The sequence below is a fragment of the Vitis vinifera genome, chromosome 8 (genome assembly GCF_030704535.1).
Source record: "Vitis vinifera cultivar Pinot Noir 40024 chromosome 8, ASM3070453v1".
Lineage (NCBI taxonomy): Eukaryota > Viridiplantae > Streptophyta > Magnoliopsida > Vitales > Vitaceae > Vitis > Vitis vinifera.
This window is the reverse complement of record NC_081812.1, coordinates 9,923,293-9,951,043: the sequence shown is the minus strand read 5'-3', so window position 1 is coordinate 9,951,043 and position 27,751 is coordinate 9,923,293. Positions and strand designations below refer to the sequence as shown.

The following is a 27,751-nucleotide window of genomic DNA, read 5'->3' as shown; positions in this document are numbered from 1 at the left end:
TTAGTATTAAACGCTTGAAAATTGGCGGTTTCCTTGATTCCCACTCCTGGAGATCTGCAATATTAAATCCTAAGATTTAAACCAAGTTGTTTAATCCTCAAACTTCATAAGAAAAAGAAGAGAATATTAAAGTCTGATGGAATGGTCTTTGCTTTGAAGTATTCAGACAACTGGGAAAAGTGGGAAAAATGAAGAAAAAACTCAACTCAAATTTCAGTAATTTAGTTCTATCAAGTCATCTTTCAAACTGGGTATCACCCTCTAATTTAAGGCCAATTCTCTGTGATATAGTTCCCTGGTTCTGATCTAATAATGGTGTCACAATTCAACTCTGATCATCATGAATTTGCACCAAGAGGGGAGTCCTATACAACAAATTTGAATAGCTGGAATAGCAACAATGAAAAAGCTTAGTGGGAAAACAGACTACTCTAGGAATCTGGGACCTGTAAGACTGTTCGCTCTTTAAGAAACAATCAAGAGGTAAAAGAAATAAACTTAATATCAGACAATTTAGAGCCTATCTTTCTCACTGATTGAAACTGCACTGACTGGGCTCATTTTATGAGGTTGTGATTCTACCCCCAGCATGGAGAAAAACTTCTGATTCTCCGAACTCACACATAGACAAAACACCTTGTGTCCCACAGAACATATTCCATTGATTTTATGTGCAGAGTTTTCCATGTTCAGACCCCAAGTAGCTTTGAACCTTATTACCAAGGACTACTCACATTAATTAACCTCTGTCCCACTTTCTTGACTTAAAAGGATCTTGACTTGGTTGCGAATCTCCACGGAATCTTCCCATGTGGAGAAAGACTTGGGTATATTCACCAATAAGCTTAACACCATATTCAGGATTAGATCCACCATTTGATGCTCATCACACTGCAATTCAATCCCCATCACAAAAGCTGCTTCACCCTAGTCTCACTCTTTTGGTCAATGGGATCTGAGGATTGCACCATTCACGCCAAACAAGGTAGGACCCCGGCCTAGTCTGTGTCATCTACAGCTACAACCGCTCAACAAGGAAGATTCATGCTTGAAGATACCATTGTTTATTCTTGGATTCTGACATGGAACACCACAGCCACACTCTTAAACATGTTTGGCATCTATATAAGCAAGTGCTCGTGTTTGAGCTCTGTGAAGGTTAGGGGCTAATTTCAGACTTTTCTTTTTTCAAGACTCAGCAATGGCAGCTGCATCTGTTGTTCCGGTAGCATACCAGACATCGCTCCCCACTGTACCTGACTGGCTAAACAAGGGTGATAACACATGGCAGATGATCTCTGCCGCCCTGGTGGCCATGCAAGGCATGCCTGGACTGGTAATCCTGTATGCTGGCCTTGTCAAGAAGAAATGGGCACTCAACTCAGCCTTCATGGCCCTCTATGCCTTTGCCGCAGTCATGCCTTGTTGGGTCCTCTGGGCTTACAAGATGTCGTTTGGCCATCGCCTTCTACCTTTCTGGGGCAAAGCAGGCCTTGCCGTTTCCCAAGATTTCTTAATCCCCCGAGCTACTCTCCCCTCGACACGTTATGTAAATGGGGATTTTATAGCGCAAGCAGCTAGTCCATTGTACCCCATGGCTACCATGGTTTTCTTCCAGTTTGCTTTTGCTGCTGTGACTGTGATACTCCTTGCTGGGTCTGTGCTGGGTCGAATGAGCATCAAAGCTTGGATGGCCTTTGTACCACTATGGATTACTTTTTCTTACAGCATTGGCGCTTTCAGTATATGGGGCGGCGGTTTCCTCTTTCAATGGGGCATCATGGACTATTCCGGTGGTTATGTCGTCCATTTAGCTTCTGGTGCTGCAGGATTCACAGCAGCTTATTGGGTACGTGGGATCTCTCTGTGCTCATACATCTATATATATAAATATAGACTAAGACTAAGCTATCTCTCTTTTTCAATTTCTGTAGGTGGGACCGAGATTGCAGGTAGACCGGGAACAATTCCCACCAAACAATCTTCTACTGGCACTGGCTGGTGCTGGTATTCTTTGGATGGGGTGGACAGGTTTCAATGGAGGTGACCCTTTTGCTGCAAATGTCGATTCCTCCCTTGCAGTTCTCAATACTCATATATGCGCAACAACCAGTCTCCTTGTATGGACTTTCTGGGATACGTTTTTCTTCAAGAAGCCCTCAGCAATTGGCGCCATCCAGGGAATGATAACTGGGTTGGTCTGCATCACCCCTGGTGCAGGTAAGAGTGGGGCACCTCCTAACAGCTCTGTCTTGAACTTTCTTCTCTTAACCACTTCCTTAGTTCCTGACACTGGTTGCAACAGGTCTTGTTCAGGGATGGGCTGCATTGATAATGGGCATTGCATCTGGAAGTGTCCCCTGGTACACCATGATGTGTCTTAGTAAGAAACTCCCCTTCCTGCAGAAGATTGATGACACCCTCGGTGTCTTCCATACTCATGCTGTGGCTGGAACCTTGGGTGGGGCTCTTACGGGACTCTTTGCTCATCCAGATCTCTCTGCCTTATTCATAGTGGTACCCAATTCCAGAGGGGCCTTCTATGGTGGTCGGGGCGGTGTCCAATTTCTGAAGCAGTTGGTTGGTGCAAGCTTCATAATAGGTTGGAATGTAATAGTTACATCCATCATCCTCCTGGTGATTAGCAAGTTTATACCCCTTCGTATGTCTGAGGAAGAGCTCATAATAGGGGATGATGCAGCGCATGGAGAAGAAGCTTATGCTCTTGCTGGACAAGGAGCAAGAGAAAAATCTACATACAATAATATGCAGCTGCAAAACGCCTCAGGCTTTGAGCTTTGATTCTTGATTTCAAGGAAAAGAGAGACGTATATCCTTCAGCAATCGTATGAAATACATGAAATAGTAGGAAATTGAAGGCTCAAAAGTAATATGCTTAATAAGCAGTTCAACATTCGATAAATCTATGGTATGAGTACCAATTGTTGGTCTAGTAAAATGAAGTTTCATTTACAGTCTTGAGGTCTGTACCCCACAGCAAAATATGAACTACCAATGAAGCATACAACAATATTAAATTCATTCCAGGTACCATATTATATTATGACTTGTATACCTTACCAAGTTCCATATACCAAACAATGCGGGAGGCTTAAGACTAATCAAATGTTTCCCAATCCTGATTCACTGCTGTGGAAGATGGCATTGGGGGTGGGGCGGTCAGGCTTCCCAGTCCAGATTCAAATGTCTCCCATTTGGTTGTCACTGACACCGCATTGCTCTTAGTGCTAAATGGATTGGAGTTTCTTGCTTTCAGGGTGTCTAGCATCTCCACAAGGCTCTGGACACGTCGAACCTGTTCGGGGATTTGAGTTGATCAGCAGTCTTTATTAGCAATATATATGTGATTCAAGTTGTATGGCCAACAGACATTTTTACTAGAAAGGCAGAAGCTAACTTAACTTTTAACCATTTATAGAGGGGAGTACTGACAAAAGTGCAATTCCACGTTTCATACTTTCCAGAAAACATAAAAGACAAACTCAGACCATAAAGTCTCAGCATCTGAAAAGGCTGACCCACAAATTTTTCACTACCATTAGATATCACAACAGAACCACAAAGCTAGATTAAGAACCCAACCAAAATTTGAGCATGAAGATAATCAGCTCACAAAGTATGTACCTTCCTTCCCCATGATTGTTGTCACAACAGAAGCTTTTGATGCCACTTTGTTGTGCCAGTTAAATGTTTTAACTAACTTTCCAAATATTAGTAAAGACGAAGCAAATCCACACATACAAGGAGACGCAAGATTTAATATGGTTCAACCAACCACGTCTACATCCATATTCGTGAGATAATCAATCTGCTCTATCATAGATCAAAACTCAAGCCCAGAAGCAATCTCATAATTCCTTACTCCTAGTATTCACATTTTAAACCCAAGACCTGCTCCATTGGTTTTCCCATCTCTTTCTTATATCTCTACCATTGATAATTCCCATATACATCACCATCTCATAACTTTTCCCTTGATGGCATAATATATTTTTAGAGATATTCCTAACACTTTTCCTGGTTTAATAAGAAAACATTGGTATAGGAAATATTCTCTACAATATTTTATCAAAAGGAATTCTTATGAAACTAGTAATTGAACTAAATAAAAATGACACACTTTCCAACAATAAATGATATGTAATAGGACAAGGAGGTAAAATTGGATTACTAATAGCATAAACCTGAAAGGAGGGAAAGCAAGTGTAAAGGTCTATCAGCTCCAGCATTAACTTCAAACTTTTAAACCAAGTAGGACAAACTTACAGTAAGATGAGACTTCTGGCAAAGGATGTTTTGAAAATATTAATGCAAGAATCATAGAGCTAAAAAATGAATGAGAGTTGCTCATGAACAACTCAGCTTGATTTGAAGAAGCTCATTGAAACTTCTCAGTCAAATGAATCAATCTTCCACTTAAGTTCAAAACAAAGAGGAGGTAAGATAGGCCAAAAGAATATACACACACACACATATATATATACACACACATACATACACAAATATATATACACATATCTATGTAATTAAAAAGAAAAAGTTCAACAAATAATGTTTCTCTACAGGAATTTGGATTGAATGATGCAAGGCCACTTGTACATATAAAGAATCATAAAGAATCTCTTGAGTATCAATGTTATGTTGTAGCCACTAACTTGATTGGTAAAGATGAGCATGCTAGATCCTAACAGACAAACAAGTGTTGGATTAGGCTTATGAGCCACCTTGGTTCAGTTCATTGAGAAGCTTGATTTCACCTATAACCTTCAACACCCAAGCTTGAAGTGGGAAGTAGAGCTCATGTCCAAGCTTTGGTTGACTTGAGCTCAGGCCAAATCAACCAATATGAACTGAACAAGCCAATAATGAGCTTCATATCATTCACAACCCAAGAGATTCATAGTATATATAGCCAAGTGTAATCTCTTTTCCAAGATATTTTCAATATTTTATTGGAGCTTCCAAATTAAAGTTTCCATAAGCACACAATCTAAAAGCTTCAATTGATATTCCACCAACATCAATCTTTTGCATATGCTTCAGTGACTATTCTACCAATATCAATCTTTGGTACATATACATAATACCACAGCCCAAACCTGTTTTGGTATCAGTAGCCCTCATCTATCCATAAGAACCAAAAAAAAAAAAAAAAAAATCCAACAAGGAATTTCTTTAAACTAAGGGGAAGATGTCCAATTCACTTTCAAATCTGACAATTTTTACCTAATTGACAAATGAACAAAAATTCTATAGCATGATATGATATAAAATGTACATCAAATCATTCAAATTATATGAAATGATGAATGGCTCAGGAAAGACTAAGATTAAGGAAGGAGTGTCAAGCTTTTTACAAATTTCCTATCTGCCTCAGGGGATTGGAATTTGTAAGTTGGCTATTGAGAAGCCTCACAACAATGTTAGTTGGAGTTTCCTAAAGGTAGAGCTAGATAAGATGAGATTTGGTTACTGATGGATTGAATGGATAAAGTTTTGCATCTCAAAAGCAAGATTTTGTGTTAGTAAAGAAGATGCCTATATTAGCTTTTTCTAGAGTACAAGAGGGTTGAGGTAGGGTGATCCTTTTTCTCCCTATTTGTTGGTGTTGGTCATGAAGGGTTTCGGTTGTTTTTTTAGAAAGGTTATAACAGGAAGTTTAATTTCTGGATTTAAGGTGGGAGAGAGAAGTGGTGAAGGGATAAAGATTTTTCATCTTCTTTTGGAAAATGAAACACTCTTTTTCTGTGATACATGTCTAGAACAATTGGGGATTTCTATGATACACTCTTTTTCTACAATTGGGGATTTAAGGTGGGAGAGAGAAGTGGTGAAGGGGATAGGGATTTCTCATCTTCATTTTGCATATGACACACTCCTTTTCTATGATACCTACCCATCAATTGTATAGTACAAATTGGTGTACATTAGGCACTGGATTATATATATTTACTTTCATTTTTCCAATCAAAAAAATAAGTTTGGTGTATTTGAGCTAGATTTTTATATGGTTCACGGAAGTTTCAAAGTTGACAATTAATTTGGGAAAAGTAATATTACTTCCTGTATGGTAGGTTCCGGGTGTGGAGGAATAAGCTTTTTTGTTTCAATGTGGGATTGGAAAGTTCCTAGTCACCCACCTTGGTGTTGCTTTAGGAGCACCTTCCTAGTCTTCAACAATTTGGAATGTAATTAAGGAGAGATTTCACAAAAGATTAGCAATGTGGAAGCAGCAATAATTCTAAAAGAGTGGTAGACTTATAAGGAGCACTTCGTCTAACTTGCCAATCTATTTTGTGTTTCTTCTTGATATTCCAAACAAGGTACAATTGAGATTGGAGAAGATCTAGAGGGATTCCCATTGGAAGATGAATCCCTTGAAAAAATCCATGTTTAGTGAATTGGTTGGTTTTTTGCTTGGATAAGAAAAGAGTGCAGTATCAAAGCCTTATCTATTCTAGATAAAATTTTGCTCGGCAAATGAAGTTGGAGATTTGCCTCAAGAAGAGAGTCATCGTGGAGTTGATTGTTGATCAAAAGTTTGGGAAGAAGCATGAAGTTGGCGTTCAAAAGTAGGAAGGGTGGGCTTGTGAAAAGCCATAAGGAGAGGACGAGAACTTTAGAAGTGGAACAAGTTTAGTTGTGGGAGATGGAAGGAGAGTGAACTTGTGGCAGGATGTTTGGTGTGGTGATTTGCCCTTGAGTCCCTCCTCCTCTTTTTTTGTCATTGCTACTTCCAAGAAAGCTTGGGCTGCATATGTGGAGGAGGTATCAAGTTGGGGTAGAGCATTGAAACCCTTCTTTCTAAAGATAATTCCACGATTGGAAGTTGGAAGCTGGAAGATGAAGGGTCTTTTCTTGAGAGGATACAAGAGAAATTAGAATTGTTGAGTTGGTAAGGATGGAAAATTTATTGATCAAAACATTCCATTATTATGAGGAACTAGAAGGAGAGGTCTTTATATTTGGAACTTGTAGACCCAATAAAAAGAGGGTTTTTTTTTTTTTTTGGGCTAGGAAGTGGTGTGAGGGAGAATCTTGACTAACAATTACTGGTGAATTGGTGCTATCTTTGCTAAAATGTATAAGAATCAACTAATCACATTCTCTTGCAGTGTGATAACACAAGGATTATATGCCATCTCTTATTCTCTTTATTTGGAGTTGAATGGATAATGACTCTTCAATAAGAGAAACTCCATTGGCAGGGCATGGGAATCTTGCGAGGAAGATTCTTAGGAAGACTTGGAGGACTACTCCATTATGCTTTTTTGGACTATATAGGAGAGAAACCATAGATCATTTGAAAATGTGTAACAACCATGTTAAGCACTCAAAATTTTTTTCCTATCTTCTCTTTTTTCTTTGGTATAAATAGTGAATTGATGTCTCTTTTTTCTTTGGTATAAATAGTGAATTGATGTGGCTACCTTCTCTTTGCTAGACTTTATCAACTGGTTGGACTCTAGTTAAGGAGAGGGAGGTTTTTCTTCAGTTTATCTTTTTCCTTTGCCGTGTGGCACCTTCTGTCTATTGCTTTCATGCTTTGGTTGTGCCATTTTGTTTAGCTTAATAAATTTGTCTTTGGCTTTTTTTTTTTTTTTTTTTTTTTTTTGCTTTTAAGTACTTTAGGATAATAAATTCTTCAAAACAAGAAGTCATCAACAATTTTTTTAAAATTTTGGGACAACAAAACTCTTAATAAAACTGGAATCTAATACCTCATAAATCTGTCATTTAAGTACTTTAAATGACACCAGGTCCCACTATTCTGTTAACGGTTAGATACCAATCATAAAAAGTAAATTACATGTACTCCTTAGATTATAATACTCAGCAAGTAAAATATGCTAATCTTGCAAAAAAAAATTCAACTCATACAAAGCAAGCATTAATCTGAAACTTAATCAGATTCACACTAACAAACCACATATGTAAAGAAATATTTGAATCTGGACTCATGATCCTGGAAACAATATAAAATTGTACATCTACAACAAGCTTGAAAAACAAGGATAAAATATCTTAACTAAAAAAAGTTACGCTCTGGCATTGGCTACTAACCTCAGCCCTTCTCTGCACTTTTGCTTCTCCTTCAGCCTCAATGCCATCCAATTTCAATAACTGCCTCATGAGCAACTCTGTTAAGACAACAAACTCCTTGTTCTCAACAGTAGTCCCACCATTCACAGTTGCTTCTAAGGCAACCACCTACAAGATAAAGCAACCCAAATCAGCATCCATGATCAAAGATCAAATGGTTGTAGGGGACAAACAGAACCACCTTTTCCAAGAGCTTATCAACTTCTGCTTTGACTTCAGCGACAGCTTTACATGCCTTTGATATCTCATCACTTCTTCTCGCCTCTTCAAGCTTCCTCTCTTTGCTTGCCATTTCCTCCAAGAGCAACAACTTTGATCTATCCTTCACCCCTACCTGTTGCAAACACTCCTGATCATCTATCTCCTTTCCCCTGAACAAGAGTCTTTGGTCCTTGGGCTCCAAACCAGTTTCTTGGACAAGACGCTTCTTCAGATCCCCTTCCATTATAAGAACCATAAGCAAATATGCATCAATTTCAATGAATATAAAGCATAGCCTGTATATACAAGCACAGTTCATTGGAAAATTATTTTGAAGAACAAGAGAGCATTACATTATTGTTCCATCACCATAAACCCAAAAAGTGACATGAAAATCTCAACCCTCCCAATAACAGATAAATTTGAAAAATAAACCTCAATAATTAAGTTTCAGAACAACCTAAAAAGCTCTCACAGGCCAGCACATCCACAAATGGGCAAAATCAACTCCAAATCCATTTAATCAATAGTCAATTAAAAGCATACATAAACCAAATCCACTCAAAGGCCGATTCAAAAAATCCAAATTTAAAACATCCAAAAAACCCCTCGCTTGAACAAGATCACAAAAACCGCAACCCATCACAGAAAAAATAAATTTTAAAATAACTGTCATTCGGTGATTGTGTGAAAAGAGGGGAAAACCAGTAGGGAAAACGATGAATACCACCATAAAAGGCCAAAAGGGCAGAAATCCAGACAAAGAATAAACCCCAATATCTAGTACACGTAACAATTTAACACACAAACATACATATGCATAATTATATATATCCACACATGAAAACCTCAAAGAGATCGCGTTTGGTTCTCGGGAAAGAAAGGGGAAAAAAAACAATTCCAAATCGAATCATTTTTCCTTCCCTTTTTCTGGCATTCTTTCCTGAGAAGCAATACCCAAAGGAAAGGGTTAAAGGAGTACCAAAAGTGGATTGAATGGGGACATGGAGTTGGTGGTGGTTAGAACCATGACAGACCTTGATGTTGATCATGGCCGACCCTGACCCAGAATCACCACCACCAACCCCACCATTATTATCACCATCTTCTCTCTTCTGAACCAGCATCCCACCTGGCCTCAGTTCCCACTCCAAATCCTCTTCCCTATTCATCTTCCCCCACCCCCCCAACAGCTTCCCAGTCGATTATTTTTCTCCTTTTATCACAGTTTTTTACTAAAACTCAGGATGGATGAGTAATAACGGCTGAGGGAGATCGGTGCCAAAGTGCCAGCAGAGTCAAAACGTCGTCGTTTTAGGAGCCCCACTTCTGCCTGCCTATCTGTCTCCGCTGTCAGTGGAACTTCTTGTTGCATCCACATCCCATGAATTGGATTGCTAGTGGCTCCTTTATTTTCCTGGAATTTAAGATTATTTCTCCTGAAATTCGATATATTAAGTTGGATTCCAACTATATTATTAAGTCCATCTTTGTCTCTATCTTGTTGTATTTGTTGGGTGAAAAAAAAATGTTATTATTATTATAGCATGGTAATGGTATGTTTTGAAACTATTTTCTACACGGTAATGGTATGTTAGAAAATATTTTTTTAAGTAGTTCCTAAAAAATAACCTTTGAATCATTCTTATTTATTTTTAGAAATAAAATTTAATTTCATTTGAGAGAATGTGGGATTTAACTTGAAGAAAGATTTGTAACCGTCATTGGAAACTTAAAGGCTTGGAAGCTTCAATATAGTAAAACCCTCACTCAAAAGAAGCTTGAGAAGAATGGGCACAATCATAAATTGACAAATCATTATAAAATCTTATTTTACAATGTTTATATCCTTATCTTGTTACTTGTTTTATTAAGGATATTTTCAAAAAAGTTTAAAAACTCGATTCACCCCTTCTTGAATGTTTTGCTTAATTAAATTAATTTTATTTCACAAAACTAAAAATTTTAAAATAATAAGAAAGTTTAATTTTAAAGACAATTGTGTTTTGGGTCCAAAAATTAACATTTGGTCCATATAACTTACATAATTAATGAAAATGATATAAGATGTTAAGAGACTAATATACCATTCAAATTTTCATATATTACCTTTTAAGGATATAAAATAGTGATGAACTAAAATACTAAATTACCTTTCACATAAGCTTTTTTTGTTTTTATTGCATCATTATTCACGCAACCATAATAATTCTATTTTAACAATTTGGATTTTTTATTGTTTTTAAATTTTTTATATAAATAATCGAAAATAAGCATTATTTTCTATTTAAATTATAAATAAAGAAAAATTATGTTCAAAAACTATTTTAAAAAATACTTTCTAGAAAAATGGTAATACGGTTTATATTTTTTATATTTTCTTTTTGAAAAAACACTTAATTAAAAAATGAAAACTATTTTTAAAAATAAAAATTGAAAACCTTGTTTAGTACTATTTTTTATATGAAATCCATTTTTTTCCATTAGTTATTTTAATAATAAAATGAAAAAATATAAAATGTTTATAATTAAATAAAGGAATTGGTCAATTATGTATTTTTTGTGTGACTATCTTTTACATGAAAAATAATTAAATAACTCAATTATATATATTTATTACTCTTTTAATTTTATTTTCTTTATTTATTTTTTGTTTAATAGAAAATTTTAATACATCCATAATTAACAAAGTAATAGATTAATTATGCACTTTTTGATCTATTAAAATAAATTACTTTCTAATTTAAATAAATAAAATGAAATAAGTAAATAAATTTGGGGTTATTTCTATTTTTTAACATATCTTATATTAATATTTTTTATGGTTAAATCAATTTTTTATTTTTTTTCTTTAATTCCAAAAATAAAATGAAATAAATAAATAAATTTTGTATTTTCTAACTAATCTTATATTTATATTTCTTATGGTTAAATAAAATTTTTATTTTTTTCTTTCTTTCCAAAAATAAAAGGAAATAAATAAATAAACTTGGCTTAAATAATAGTTTTTAAGTAATTTCTTTGTCTTATTTTTAATTACATTTTGCATTGAAAATAAAATAAAATAACGTTTTATTTGTTTTAATTATTTTAAATGTCAAACTATTGGGAACATAGTTTACACACTCATGTAAATATAATTTTTGCATATATATGAAATCTATATCATTTTACAAGGTTATTACACTAATTGTACAAAGGGTGTACAAGACTGTACATTTTGAACAATTTTTTTTTTCTTGTCATTTAAGGATTATATGCTCTACTACCACAAATTCTTTTATTTCATGTATTTTATTTAACTCGCATTTAATAATTCAAATACTTACCTTAATAATTATATTTATGAAAAAATTTTGTTTTTACGTTTTATATCATTTTTTAAATCAAACCATTGGAAACATAGTTCACACATCACATTTGGCACATAATGTATGCATAGGGATGAAATTTGTACCATTGTACAAGGATGTTATATTAACTATACAAGATAAATGTTCTAACTGTACAAGACAAATGTTCTAACTATACAAGGGGTATACAAGGCTATCCTCTGTGAAAGATTTCAATTAATTTTGAACAATTTTTTTTTTTTGTCTTGTCATATAAGAATTGCACACTCTCAAGGTACACATTCCTTTATCATACACTCATCTTATACACTTTTTTAACTCATATATGACAATTCGAATACTTATCTCACTAATGATGCTTGAGAAAAAATTTTGTTTTTCCATCTTCCACTATTTTTTGAACCAAACCAATGAAAACATGGTTAATCTACCTATGGTTATACATTGAGTAGAGGGTATATGGAATTTGAGTCACTGTACAAGGTATTTACACTAAATGTACATGATAAATATACTAACTGTACAAGAGTGTACAAGACTATTATTTATGAAGGATTTTAAGTGATTCTGAAAAAACTTGTTTACTTATTTCCCCTAATTGATGATAGATGACATTCCTTACACACATTGGTTAAGCATACATTCATCTCATATACTTTATCTAACTTGTATATGGTCATTTGAATAGGTACCTCACTTATGATGATTGTAAAACAAAATTATACAACAATTTTTCTTCTTTTTTAAAACAAAACCAATGCAAACATGGTTAACCGACTTATTGTTAGATATTTATGAGATGATGTATGAAGTTTGAGTTATTGTACAAAGGTATTACATTAACTGTACAAGACAAATTTACTAATTGTACAAGGGTGTACAAGATTGCTTTTTGTTAAGGATTTCAAGTGATTTTGAAAAACTTTCCCATTTTTTTCCACCCAAGGATTTTTCCGCACTCAAATTCTCTCGCTCAAGAATTGTTTCGAATTTTATTTTTAAATTTCATCATCAAATTTTTGTAATTGCATATTTTGTTTTTGTAGTTTGAGCAATGTTATTTCTTTCCACTATTTTTTTTTGTGAAATTTTATCCAAATGAATCTATATTTTAAATTATAATCATATTTATCAAATTTTTTACTAAAATTATCTTTAATTCTTTTAATATATTTATACTCATTTATTTTAAAAATGAAAAACTAATTTTTTTGTAAACATGTTCTATTACCTTTCAAGTAAAAAATTAGATAAGTTTGAAAGTCAATAAAAAAAATTAAATACCACTTTCAATAATTTTTAGATAAAATTTTACATAATATATTTTATTTGAAATTTAATTTCTAAAGTTTCACTAAAAAATTGTATTGACAATTTTTTTGTTGTGAGTCAAAATACTTTACATTAGTCTATCTAGATAAGAAAAATTATTAATATAATATTAGAACTTCATATCTTAGTTATTTTTTTCAATAAATTTATCTTTTAATTTTTTTTAAAATAAAAACATTAAAAATTAAAAAGCTAAAAGGATATATATATATATATATATAATAAGAGTGAAGTGATAGTATATTTTTAAAATTTTAAAATATGGTTAATGTAGAAAATATAAAAAATAATTAAAAATAAGAGAAAAGTATAAATGAAAGGGTAATATAAATTTAAAATAAAAAATGAAAATTAAACTAAAAGATAAATACAAAAAGATAAAAAATGTTTGGATGAAAAATCCCAAAATTTTTATTCTTGCTTAAGATAAGAGTAAAAAGATTCAATATCTTTAAAAATGAAACAATGAAAAAGAAAAACCTTATTGCTTTTTATTTGTCATAAAATAGAAATATAGATAGGAAGAAAAAGAAAAAGAAAAAGTTAGAAATGAGTAATTAGGGAATAGAAAAGGGAAAAAAATATAAAAATAAAATAAAATTCACACTCACTGTGTGTCTATGTAAGGGTTAAGGGTATTTTAGGAATTAATGAAAAACCATATCCTTCTTCTCAATTTTCAAATTTTTTTTGGGTGTTGGACTTAATTATGTAAGATATATGAAGCACATCTTAATTTTTGAACTTAAACCTAAAACACAATTCTCCCTTAATTTTAAGAAGAATAAAAAATTAAATTATTAATATTTTTCTTAAATTATTAATATTCTTCATAAGATTTCTTTAATATAAAATTTTGATTATTAATTTCACGGATCTTAATATGATTGGATAACCACATTAATATACATGGCACAGTAAAATAAAAATATCACTCTAGAATTGGTAGCTTTTATTTTTTGTTTTTAACAATACAAAAATATAAAATAAATAAATAAATAAATAATTGTTTTTTATGTAATTTATGTTTAAAAATAATTTTTTTAGAAAAAATAATTTTAAAATTTTTTAAAAATTAGTTAAAGTAAAAATGAACAGAAGATATTATATACCTTATCTAAAGTATTTGATAAATCACGTATTAGACTCGCTCTTTTTCAAGCAAAAGCTGTCATTGGAGAAGCTCTTCAAACTTACTTTATGAACCATGAATTATGAATTAAGAATCAATGAAAGCTGAACTTGTGAATAATCTAAAAGAGAGAGGTGGTCTGTTCAATAAAAGGAACGGTTTAAAAAACATGGATATTTAGACTTTGAATCAAAATTTTCCTTCCCTAAAAGGCTTCAAGTTCAAAAACTGAAAGAAGACTAGCCATCAGTAACCATATGCCCAAGGCCCAAATTTGCAGAACCAGGCAGTTCTTACAAATCCACTTTAACCCCATTTCCGATTGAACTTGTGAAAAGGATGAGTCCATACGCGGTATGTGTGGGCTACCTTCATATTGCTGCTACTCCCTTGGATATTGTTCTCCAAACACAAATACAGGAAAGAAAAAGTGATATTACCTTGGAACTTCAAATTTTTATAAAATCGCATTAATATCACACCTCAAAAAACCAGACAAGATCAAAGCAAGAGACACTGCATATAGAAAAACTCAATATCTAGAAGATAGCAATCAAGACGGCTTCTCCCAAAACATGCCCTTGAATCGCATCCAGTAGCTTATCCTTCGTAACCTGCGTACACCCAAAAAAAAATAATAATGAAAATCGGATTCGAATCTTGCAAATTCCAATTGAATCATCCAAGAAATTCACCACCCAAATAGCATTGCATGCATGCAAAGCCCACACATTCACGTCAACCTCAAACACTTATATATTACCTTGTTTCCAAGCTTCACTTCCTCGTCCAAAGCATAGAGCTTGAACTCGAACCTGTGCCCATGGCTTGGCAGCTTGGTGCCGCGCCACCCAGGCAGCTTGAAATCGTTGTACCCTTCCTTAATCCCGGCATAATCGCCGCTGTAGACCTCCTCCTTCCCCGAGAACCCCTCTGGCAGGCCCTTCAGGGTCGGTGGAATGTTGACCACCACCCAATGGACCCACGGCACAATAGGGTCTTTGGGATCGGGGGCGTCGATGTCCTGAACCACGAGGGCCAGAGTCTTGGTTCCATCTGGAAGGTTGTACCACTCCAAGGGCGGAGATATGTGCTTCTGGGCACCTTGGCCTTCGGCTGTGTACTTTCTTGGTAATCTTCCTTCGTTGTTTACTTGGGGTGACACCAGTCTAAATTCATCGCTGGCCATGGCTTAAACTCCGAAGCTGGATTGATCTGGAGTTAATTTGTTCTTAAAGAACCGAGTCTCTATTTACATGTATGGAAGCAGGTGACGCGTGTTGGATGAAGTATCGAGAGAAGACGAGAGCTTCGTGGTATATCAACGCGTGTCTCCCACGTGTCACGAAGCTGGGGTGTTGTGGGGTTGATGAAATTTTGTGATTCATTTGCGTGAATAAAATAATATATGAATTTTTAATCTGCCAAAAATCATAACCACATATTGTTAACGAGGTCAAGAAAAATTTACTAATTTTAATTTTCTTTTGTTAAATTAGCCTCGGTTCAAAATTCAAATGTCTTTGATTTTTGCAAAATTAAAATCCAACCTTTCAAATTCAAGTCAAGTCGGAGCAGGTAGGGCTATGGTCTGTTTATATAAGGCAGTCAGGGTCTGTGCTTCAGGTTTAGCCCAAAGCTAATTTCTGGGTAGGTCTTGGGCCAAGACCTACCCAGACTCGGCCCATGTGGCTTAATCGAAGCTCAAAACCATTGTATGAGCTGTCAGTTTATTTCATAACTAGAGAATACACCAAACATAAGAAACTAAAAATCCTCAATAATTTTACTGCACTATATTTTACAAAAAGTTGAAGTTTTAAATATAGTCTGAAGGGATCAAAATCTTGTTAGGATGATGGGCCTGCACCCGGTCTACGATTTTATAAGTAATTTTTTGTTTAGATTAAAGTTTGATTTTGCGGCGAATATGTGGGTAGAAATTATGGTGGTAAGGTTTGATACCATATGTCACTCAATATGACTCGAATATGACATGTTCTCGTAGATCTGAGTTGAATATAATTATATTTGGATGAAATTTGTGTCGAATGAATCTTCATAATATGTAAAGGTTAAAGTTTGATTTTACGATAAATTTATGATAGGAAAAAATTAGGGTAGTAAGGTTTTATTTAATGATTCTGTCTCTATCAGTGTGAATTGAATTTGGTTCAATAATGCATCACTCAATGCAACTCAAATGTGATATGTGTTCATAGATTTGATGAATATAATCATATTAGTTTTCTTAATATAAATTTGAAATAAATATGTCAATTAAATTATAAATATGTTATAATGAAAGGTTAATATGTAGAGTAATATAAAGTCAAATTCAATCTAATTATTAAATATATTATATAAAATACAATTTATTTAATAATTTGATAGTATTTAAATCTATATTTTAAAATTTATTTGTTTAATAATCAGATGGTATTTAAATTTAAATTTTTAAAATTTTATTATAATTGGTATTGTGTTTATGTGGATGTGTTGAATATGGGAATAGAATGACCATCCGTACAAAAAGCAAAAGAGAAAAGAGAAAAGAAAAGCAGGTAAGAGTTAAGAGTGAAATAAAAGAGGGAAAGGACATGATTTGGAAATGGTTGGACAGTTCCCGGTGTTTCTGATACGTCTCAAGCTGGTGATCTCATGGGGAAAAAACATAAAAATAAATAAATACGCACGCAGGTACGGTCATGGCGATGGGTCATGACTCAGGACTCATGAAGCCCATTATCCATCAATCAATCCTCTCATCACCCTCTGCTTCCTCTTAAGATGCCATGTCTACAGTCTCAACTACTCACCTCTTCGCCACATCTAAATCTCTCTCTTTTTTTTTTTTTTGGCTTCAAAGTAAGGCGAAAGTCAGATCCCTATTCCATCCACCCAAAAGCCTTTTGATTCTCCTTTCTTCTTCTTCTTTTTTTTTTTTTTCTTTTTTATCTTTTCAAAATCATATAAAATTAAATGCTGGTTTTTAGTTTTTGCCCCCCTCTGTCGTTTCTTTTTCGCAAAAGTCAACATAGATGTTTTATTTTCTTTTCCCTCTCCTGAAACCTACGTACTTTTTACCAGACAATTTTTCCACCTTGAATGAATAAAAAGTTGAGCTTTTTATTTTTCCTTTTGAGAAAAAAAGAAAAAAGAAAGACCAACTAGAAGAGTGAATTAGGCCCTTAGAAAGAAAATGTCTTGCATTCTTTTTTTTTTTTTCCTTTTTTCTTTTTAAAATTGATGATCTTTAAAATGGACATGTATATAAAAAAATTGAAAATTAAAACAAATTATTTTTAAATTATAATATTAAATAACTTTACTAAATATATTTTATATATTTAATAACTTAAATTAAATGATTAAATGATTCTAAATCAATTTATCAAACACTCTAGTTTTTATCCACCACAAGTATAACATTATAACTCAATATTGATGAATTTAATCAAAAGTACATCTAACACTGTTGAATGAAAGATTTTTAAAGCATTTCACAAAAAGACAAAAAGACAAAAAAAATAAAAATAAATAAATATGATCTCAAACACTAGATAGAAAAACTACATTTGTATTGTCTCAAACATTTATTGATCTTTGCATCAAGACAACTTTCAAGCCAAGTTTTGTTATCATCTTAGTAGAGTCATTATCACTACTCGTGAATCATATTGGCACATGAATTATCTTTAAGTAGAGTAATTGACGGTTGAAAATTATAAACTTCCGATTGGGGATAAAAAAAAGAAATTATGTCATAAAAAAATAAGTCATTATTATTTGTTAAGGAAGTCAATAAGATAGATTTGCACAAGATTTTTAAAGCATTTCACAAAAAGAAAGAAAAAAAAAACATCACATTCATATAATCTCAAACACTATATTCACCTTTAAAGAAAAACTACATTTGTATTGTCTCAAACATTTATTGATCTTTGCATCAAGACAACTTTCAAGCTAAGTTTTGTTATCATCTTAGTAGAGTCATTATCACTACTCGTGAATCATATTGACACATGAATTATCTTTAAGTAGAGTAACTGACGGTTGAAAATTATAAACTTTCGATTGGGGATAAAAAAAAAAGAAATTATATCATAAAAAAATAAGTCATTATTATTTGTTAAGGAAGTCAATAAGATATATTTGCACAAGATTTTTAAAGCATTTCACAAAAAAAAAAAAAAAAAAAAAAACATCACATTCATATAATCTCAAACACTAGATTCACCTTTAAAGAAAAACTACATTTATATTGTCTCAAACATTTATTGATATTTGCATCAAGACAACTGTCCAAGTTTTATTATCACCTTAGTAGAGTCATTATCACTACTCGTGCATCATATTGACACATGAATTATCTTTAAGTAGAATAAATAACGGTTGAAAATTATAAACTTTCGATAGAGGAATAAAAAAAAAGAAATTATGTCATAAAAAAATAAGTCATTATTATTTGTTAAGGAAGTCAATAAGATAGATTTTGCACAAGACAAGTTGGGGACAAGTGACCCCTATTCCAATCTCACGGGAGACAAGGGAGTAGACCCTATTCCAATCCTATAGGAGAGAGGTGACCCTAATTTCATTCCATTATCATCTCTACTATTTGTTGATCATATTAATATTAATATATGAATCGTCTTTAAATAAAATAAATCAAATCAATCTATGGATGAGACAAGTTTGGGATAGGTGACACCTATTCCAATCTTATGGGAGACAAGGAGGTGACCCTTATTCTATCCCAACTATTTGTTGATCGCATTGATACATTGGGGGAAAAGATTATTTTGTATTTAAGTTAGCAACCTTTATTGGCATGATCAAATTAGTCAAAGTATTATTGCAAAAACATTGATGATTCAATTTTATAAAAACATGGATGTTGATACAAAGTTTGGTAAAAAATGATAAAAATAATTAAAACTTTTGGATACAACTTTCGTAAGGATAAAACAACCAATAATGCTAACTATATTTAACTAACTTTTCACAAAAAGTATCTTAAATTGATAGGAGGACTTTTTATAAATTATATTAAATGTACAGGACTTCAACTAGTTTTTTAAGTTATAAAAATTATTGAAACTTATAGTTTTAAAATAAAATTTTATATCAATTATTTTTTTATTTAAATTTTTTGGGAAAATTTCTTTAAAGCTTTTATTTGACAATTGTATATTTATTATATTTTTAATTAAATTAAAAAATTATTGAAAAATTTATTTTTAATTCCTTTTATCAAATCAATTAGTTTTTTTTGTTGAATTTTTTTTTCATAAATAGTTATTACAATTTCATTTTTTAGTTCAATCAAGTTAATTTTTTAAGTCATCAATGTGATAATTTTGAAAAATTAGAACAATTATCAACACGTTAAGAAAAAATAAAAATCCCCCACCCCCCCCAAAAAAAAATTTCTCAAAAATTGAAAAATCTATTACATTAGATGCTTAACACCTCTTAAGTCATGATATTACACATTGGATAGAAGAGAAAATACTTTATAAGTATGAACTTTTTTTTAATATTGTAAACGAATTTAAAAATTGTAAGGATCCATTGAATAAAAAATGGATAATATTTACACAATTGAAAGCAAGTCATTACAAATAATATCAAAATTGATCTCTAATTGCAATGTGGGTATTCGTTTGGTCTCGTGAGATGTCTGTTTGGAGAATTTTTTTTATGTTATACAAGTACGAACTCTTCTTAACCTAATAAATACATGTTAAAGTTATTACATGATGACTTATTTAAACTTAAAACGGACAATATTTATACAGTTGAATACGAATCGTTACATAACGTAATAAAATTAAAATATAATTATAATTATTTAACTACATTAATATTTCACATAAGAAATTACTACTAGCTGGTTAGTGATAATTAACCATTGTCTCTATTATTTAAATTTATTTTTATTTTTTAAAAATAAAAAATAAATATAGTTTATAAATAAGTAAATAACATAAAATTTTTAATTTATTTTTTTAGAAGTGAAATTTTTATTTCACATGTTAAAAAAATAATTATATATATAATTGGGATAGGAGGCTTGTGCCGTAAAAAAATTGAGTTAAATTCATTTAATTTTCCTAAAATTTTGGTTAAATATATTTAATTTTCATTAGTTTAAAATTTTATTAAATACACCTTTTATCATTTTTATTTGTTATTTTTATTTACATTACCTCTCACTCAAAATAAGAAAAATATTTAATAAATTTTTAAACCAATGAAATCAAATAAATTGTCCAAAACTTTAAAGGCATTGAATGAAAATTACCAAAAGAATTTACAAACTTATCTAAATTTGATTTATCCTTATCTCATACTCATCTTATTAGTAGCAATACAAATAACATTAAAAAAATTTCGATTCCTAACCCTCATCTCATATAATAATTTTACAAATTCCCTCAATATATCAATTCAAATAATACAATATAATCCTTATGCTTTGGATAATGCTATGTCAATTATATGGTCACTATTAAAGAGTATGGTACGCATACTGAACTAAAATTGATAGTTCAATATGATATTAAAATTGAGTTTTATTTTATTTGATATAAATTCAAATTGTGCTTAGTACTTGATATAGCCTACATACGAGAGGGAGAGTTGTAACTTGTAAGTTTAAATTTTTAGAAAAATGGGTGATTGATCGATTAGAGCACATGAAAAGGACTCGATCATTTAAAAGTGGGTTTTATAAAAATTTGTATTTGATTTTTTAAAGAAACAAATATAGTTTCGTGTATAGGTATTTTGAAGTTACATACGGTCGAACGAAAAGAAAGGAAAAGAAAAAAAGTCAAAAACTTTGGGCTAAACTGAAGCAGTGACGTTGGAGATAGGGTGTCAACTTACTAGGGTTAGGTAGCGTTTCTGTTACTCAAAACAGGAACAACAGTTACCTGTATTGACTAAGGGGGTTAAAAGAAGATGCATGTGTGCCTATAGATAGCGACTTGAAGCTTCAAACTTCAAACCAAACCAAAAGCATACCTTATTCAACCCTCTATGTCTCCACCACTAATGGCTAAGCAACCACATATTTGCTACCCTCCACGTGAAACCCAACTTCACTGTCTGCCCCGCTGCCTCTTCCTCTCCTCTCCATTCAGTATTCACATCAAATGGCCAAATCCAATCCAAACTCTATTGCACTACTGACCACTGTGGACACCCCACTATTCTGGTCTCTTTTTTGATCTTTGGTTTGATGGTGGATTTTTGCAGTTTTGGAGTCAAAGGCTAGGTCTGTTAAACCCAAAGGGTTTGGGCTAGCTAAAGGTTAGGGAAAGTTGTGACTGATGTGGGAGGAGGATTGAGTGGACAGCTAAAGCAGGTAACTTGAGTTGAACAAGAAAGAATTATTAGCCTTCTACCCACCCCACTCTTAACGTGAATACCGGAGAGCCCACATGTGCCCTTGCCTGCACCGTGGCCCTCTCTCTCTCTCTCTCTCTCTCTCTCTCTCTCTCTCTCTCTTCTATTCATTTTGTGGTTTCAACTTTCAGAAAATCTTTCTTCAATGCATTTTCAGACATGAGAACATGTGAATTATATGAAAAGTTTGAAAATGGAGCAGGAAATTGAAACTTCAGTGAAATTATCTGAACACCATTCTAGTGCTTTCCTCGGTTACATTGATTTAACATTCTGTGACCAAATCTACTGAGAAACACTCGTGACCCTTGAAAGAAAAGTGCTGAATTTTTTTGTCAAGCTCTCTCAGTTACTTTTGCAAGGCACTAAATGACATGACATGAATCAAGAAGATGGATTTGTAGATTGTTTTTTATTGAAGAGTTTGAAAAATGATATGTTCCCCTTAAAAGTGCCGAGCGGAATTTTGTTTGTATGTTTGTTGGGCTTTAATTATTTTGAACTTGTAAAGCTAATATTACTTATGTTATTCATTACAGTCAAATTAATTAAAGGTTTGACTCTTTGCTACTTACAACTGCACATTTATTCCGGAGAAAACACCCCCGGTGGATTTGAAGGTTCAACCAATAATGATTTCCAAATCGATTAACCAAACCAAGACACAACACTTGGATCAGTGTCGTTTGGAGCATGGAGTTTTCACCTTTTTCAGTGATTAGAGAGTGGATCTAGCTCGAATGCAGCGTTGGATCAAGTAAAATTAGGACCCAAAAAAAAAAAAGAGGGGAAAAAAAAATTAACCCCTTAAAAGAAGAGCTCTGGGTGAAGGGACATTATGCCTCTACCCTTTTCTTGCAAAAGAGTAGTCATGACTGGGGACATGAATAGTTATTCTCTTTCAGCAAACAGTATATATCCTAGGGAAAAAGCATTGTTCGTACAGTAAAAGCCCAGCAACGATTTTGTCCTTAGATATAGACTCACCTGCAACTATGACACATCCACTTCCATTTCAGAGCGAGGACCCCCACCACCCACCCCCCATCCCCCACCCCACCACCCACAAGGCCCACTACCCAACTTCTTTGTAAAGACGAATTCACTGATTTCCTCTCTCTCTCTCTTGCCGACTCTAGAGGGCCACTGCTGCCTAGTGGAGGCCTCCTAGGGCCACATGCTAGACCCAAGACAGATACCTGAGGCTGAGTATGACCATATATATATAATTAAAGTTTGAGCAAATAAGGCAAAGCAGCACTCTTGGCTTAAGGGCTAGCGTCTTAGACCCTAACTCTGATACTCTATGTCCCTAGGTTAGACACCCGTATCCTGCTCTAAAGATCGGCTGAACTCATGTGACGATATCTCTATTTGTTCAAATCAACGTGCCACTTTTCTTATTTGCCTATTATATATACATGAATTGAAGGTAACTTGACTCATCTTCTACGCTCCAAAACGTCTTGAAGGCTTGTGGTGAGGCTCTTTCAAAATGGATTATCCCAGCAGCAGCAACCCCAGCTCCTCGCTGTCCTCTTCAGTGGCAAACATCGGCAAGGATAAGAAGAAGGGTGGGAAGAGAAGCAAAGGGGTGAAGCTCTCCACCGACCCACAGAGCGTGGCGGCCAGAGAGAGGAGGCACCGCATCAGTGACCGCTTCAAGATCTTGCAGAGCTTGGTTCCTGGTGGAACCAAGATGGACACTGTTTCCATGTTGGAGGAGGCTATTCACTATGTCAAGTACCTCAAGACCCAGATATGGCTTCACCAAACCATGATCAACTTCGTGGACGATGACCCGTCTCTGCTCTACCAGTCAGATTCTCTTCCTTCTCACCAACAAGAAGCTTTCTACTCACCTGATGAAACCTTAGCCATGATGCAACCTTACATAACCACTACAGCGCCGGTACGAGATTCTTATTGCTTTCAAGGTGAAGAAACCATGTTTTCTGACGCGTCCGTGAACTACTATTAGTGTTTTAGTCTATTTCTCTCGCCTGTCCTTATGTCTCTGGATGCTTAGGCCCGTGTCTGTAATTGTTGAATCAAAACTAGCTAGTTGTTATATATTATGTGGTTCTGAATATTGTTCATGGGATCGACTAATTAGATAGTTACACTATCCAGTAATCTCTGTATAACTCTAAAAGAAGATCAAAGTAATGTGTAATTATGAGTTAAATTTTGCTTCTGTGGATCTTCCTTGAATGATTTTGTACTCTTCTACAGAAGCTTGTGTTGGTCCGCGTCATGAATTTTCTACAGGCCAGCTTTTTTTCTTCTCTCCCACGTCTTAGTTATCATTATGAAATGATGGGTATTACTTGAAACAATTGGTATATATGCACAAATCAGTTGGACACATTGCAAGCTTTGATCATCTTTATATCTCAAAGTAGTATCTCCAACATCTTGTTGTGAAGTATTTTCAACATTGAAGAATGAATTTTTGACTTCTGTGTATGGTATTAAAAGGTGAAGTTGTTTGTTTCACCAGTATAAGAAAGTTTCATGGAATGCGACTGGTGAAAAGGACTCAACCATTTGATGGGCAGGGAGATTATCGTATGTAGCATCCGATATCTTCTCTGGGCGGTGAATGTTTATCTGAAAAGAAGAGTGTAGTTTGCCGAGGCAGAATAAGACCAGAATTATGTTGTTTGTAAGCGAAAGAGTCGTCCAGCGTACAAGACTTGACTTGGGAAAAGTGCTGATTTGCTTCAAAGTTTAAACAAAAATTGAAGACTTGACTTGGGAAAAGTGCTGATTTGCTTTAAAGTTTAAACAAAAATTTGGTGGAAACCATTGATATATCAATGCGCAATGATGAATTATATTCTGCCACGGATGTTACTTAATGATTTATTTTATTACTTTGCATAACTATTAGAATGATTTGGCACCATAGAATTAGTAAAGATATTGAAGCTAATGGATTTATCACTTCTTTCAATTTGGCCCATCCTTCTAGATCTCGTTATTCCTTCTCGGTTTTTGGTAAATCAATTTAAATAATCTAATAAATAAATTAAATATATATAATAAAATAATTTAATATTATGATTTAAAATAAAAAATAAGTTATTCTTAAGTTTGTGTTTTTATTTTATTTTTTTACTTTTATTTTCCTTACTTACAAACTTTTTCATTACTTTATCATTCCTATTATTACAATTTTTTTATTATTCTAATTATGATTTATAAGGATAAATATACAAATTTTATAATTTAGAATATGTTTTAAGCAATGCTTTTAAAATTGGACTGATCGAAAATTATCGGTTTACGATTTGGTTGAACTGCGATCAAATCGGTGATGTCATAAATATGTAATTTATATATTATTAAAATTAAAAATAATTATAAAAAATTTAAAAAATATATAAATAAATTAAAAATCAATAATATTATTTTTATCTTTGATATTATCAAATTAAATCATATTAATATTTTAAATTTTTTTAAATAAAATATTTATAATATTTAAATGTGAATATATTAAAAATGAAAGAAAATTAAATTATTTAATTTAAACTAATTTTATAATTTTTAAAAATATTATATTATTTTTATTTAATATTATGATTTTTTTTTAAAATTGGATATATTTTGTTTTGTTTGACATATTAGATATCAGAAGGCTTGTAGTCGATTGGTGTCTTAGGTTGGTTACTCAACCTGGGTCAAGGTTCAAACTCTCTTGGGTGGATTTGTTAATTATTTTCCATTGATTACTGTTAGCAATCTCACATCGGATTCTGAGAGGAATAGGATGCTTATAAAAACTATCCTCATAGAAGATGCAAGCATCACTGCATCTTAAAGCCATTCTTTTGAAAATTGGGTTGGACTAGCCGGTCCAACCGGTTCAACTGTCGATTGGTAGCATTTTTTGGTCCGGTTTGCTCTATTAAATTGTTTGAGCATTGAACTAGTCACGAACCGCCTAAATCAACCATTGGACCAGTGGCCCAATGGAATTGAACGGTTCTACATGAATTGAATGGTTCAAGTTGCCCCCTCTTTTTATAAGCATGGAAGGCTCCACTATACATAAATTTTTGGCAAAAGCCCATCATTGGGACCCGTTATTTTATAACAAAGCCCAACCCCCTACCTTGGCCATTTTGTGGGCTCAAGACTCAACAATTTTAGTAATAAGTTTTCAGTCAATAATTTAAATATAACTTAATTTAAAATCCACTTAATTCATTAAACAATAAGTATTAAGTTTTATCAAACATTTTTTTTGTTTCAATCTTATTTATTCTTTCTTAATCACTAAATTTTTTCTTTTCTTTAATAATTTTAGTGGTATAATTTTCAAATATAAGGCTCAAATTCATTTAAAATATTTAGTAGTCTCACTTTGTTTTCAATTTTATCTTTCAGTTCTTTCAATCGGATCTTTGTCAATCGCTTCTACAATCATTTCTTAATTTTCCAAACCTTCCTCAATCATATTGTACCATTTGTGCGTTTGATTAAATTTAGCTCAAGATTAGAAATGATATATCAATTTGAACTTTGTTGTTCTAATTTTCGATTTTGGATTATCGAATCATAAATTTGAATTTTTATCACTTTAATTTAAGGGTTATTTATTCCTGAATTCTTTGATGGGAAGGTCCCTGTTTGAAGGAAGAGTAGAGTGGATTGACAGATAAGAGGAAGTGGAGAATAGTGGAACTACTCTTTAAAAAGCAAATGCTTAATATGGTAAAAATTTTAGCTCTTTAGATTTGTGGCCTTTGAAGCTCATTTCCCGTCCACGTCCACGTATGTGATTTCACCGAATCATGTAATATTAGCAGGTTTTCTCTATTTTATTTTATTTTTCTATTATATTAGGATGTTGTGAATTTTTGTAATAAGTGGTATCAAAGTGGAAAATGTGAAGATGGTAATATATATATATATATATATATATATATATATATATTGAAGATGATGTTAAGAATAAAATATGATATTGATTCATTTGATAGAAAAAATAATTTTGGTATTTAATGAAGTATTATTAAAGATGTTTTGATGTAACAAGAACTTATCAAAGCATTATATGACAAGAAATTAAAGAGGGTGACAAATAAGGAATGAGAAGAGAATTAGAAGCAAGAGTAGTAAGTACCATTAGATTAAGTCTAATTCATAAAATAAATTTTAGTATTTTGAATGAGAAGTTTCATTTTAAATTATGGGAGAAGTTAGAAAAAAAGGTTATATATATATATATATAAAGAAACAACTATTCGAATTGAAGATGAATGAAAAATAAATGTTAAGAATCATATAAAATAAATTTAGCCAGTGTATCACCTAATTATTAAACGTAGAGGTTAAGATTAATGAAAAAGATCAAGTCATTATTTTATTGGCATTTAAATCCATTAGAGCTTGGTGACCCGATTTCCTTTTTTGGTTCAACTCGAAAAGTTCGCAGTGCGATATATGTATAAAATATGATTTTTCCTTGCTTTATTTATTTATTTTCTCCCATTTATATTTTTGAGATGATATATAGGTTTTCAGGGATTTATATTGTAGCCACTTGATACTCTCTCATTTTGTACTAATTTTTGATATATTGGATTATTCTTCTCCTCTTCATGTGACTTTTTTTGTCTACAGTTTTCCACGTAAATCTATATATGTTCTTGATAAACGATGTTTGAATCAAAACTTCCGCCGTTATAACAAACTGGTATGAGTTGAAGATTTTTGAAAGAGAAAAAGATCACAAAACACATAAGATGAAAACAACAAGAATTTCAATGAAGGTGGAGTCGATTGCTCTCTTGTGATGATATGATACAAAAAGCTTATATCATGGAGAGTTTGAAGATTGACTTCATGGAATTTGGTTAAAGGTGGAGATTGTTAGGAAGTGTCTTAAATTCCTCATTAGTATAAATTCTTTTTTTGTAAAGAATATTATATAGACTATTTCTAGGTTGATATATATTGTAATATTAGATTTCCTTATGAAATAAGGAAGATTGTTGGAAATATCTCTATAAATATTTTAGGTCATGAAGGGAAAAATTTATGAGATAGAGATAAACTTATAAAGACTGTACAAGGTGGATAGAGATGTGAGGAATATCGAGAGGTACTTGGTGGAGTGAGAGGGTTCGTGGTAGGGTAAGGATACAAAAAGTGGGAAAACATGTGATGTTTCAGG

General features: G+C 32.5%; 4 protein-coding genes across 4 annotated transcripts; 2 read left to right on the top strand and 2 right to left on the bottom strand.

Moving 5' to 3' along the window:
- Positions 1–200: 200 nt before the first annotated feature.
- LOC100248822 (ammonium transporter 3 member 3) lies at positions 201–3,042 on the top strand. Its single transcript, XM_002270968.4, has 3 exons — positions 201–1,849; positions 1,935–2,220; positions 2,306–3,042. The coding sequence occupies exons 1-3, from the start codon at positions 1,202–1,204 to the stop codon at positions 2,800–2,802; spliced, it is 1,431 nt and encodes a 476-aa protein (XP_002271004.1). The 5' UTR covers positions 201–1,201; the 3' UTR covers positions 2,803–3,042.
- Positions 2,874–9,768, bottom strand: LOC100243686 (BAG family molecular chaperone regulator 4). The gene is made up of 4 exons (XM_002271040.5): positions 9,308–9,768; positions 8,306–8,562; positions 8,086–8,232; positions 2,874–3,316 (listed from the first exon to the last, which is right to left on the bottom strand). The coding sequence occupies exons 1-4, from the start codon at positions 9,495–9,497 to the stop codon at positions 3,119–3,121; spliced, it is 792 nt and encodes a 263-aa protein (XP_002271076.1). The 5' UTR covers positions 9,498–9,768; the 3' UTR covers positions 2,874–3,118.
- A 4,810-nt stretch (positions 9,769–14,578) lies between these two features.
- Positions 14,579–15,370, bottom strand: LOC100265996 (uncharacterized). Its single transcript, XM_002271181.4, has 2 exons — positions 14,906–15,370; positions 14,579–14,756 (listed from the first exon to the last, which is right to left on the bottom strand). Exons 1-2 carry the CDS (start codon positions 15,329–15,331, stop codon positions 14,682–14,684), a joined length of 501 nt encoding a protein of 166 aa, XP_002271217.1. The 5' UTR covers positions 15,332–15,370; the 3' UTR covers positions 14,579–14,681.
- Positions 15,371–22,822: 7,452 nt separating this feature from the next.
- LOC104880030 (transcription factor LAX PANICLE 1) lies at positions 22,823–23,758 on the top strand. The gene has a single exon (XM_010655132.3). The coding sequence runs from the start codon at positions 23,057–23,059 to the stop codon at positions 23,540–23,542; it is 486 nt and encodes a 161-aa protein (XP_010653434.1). The 5' UTR covers positions 22,823–23,056; the 3' UTR covers positions 23,543–23,758.
- Positions 23,759–27,751: the final 3,993 nt, after the last annotated feature.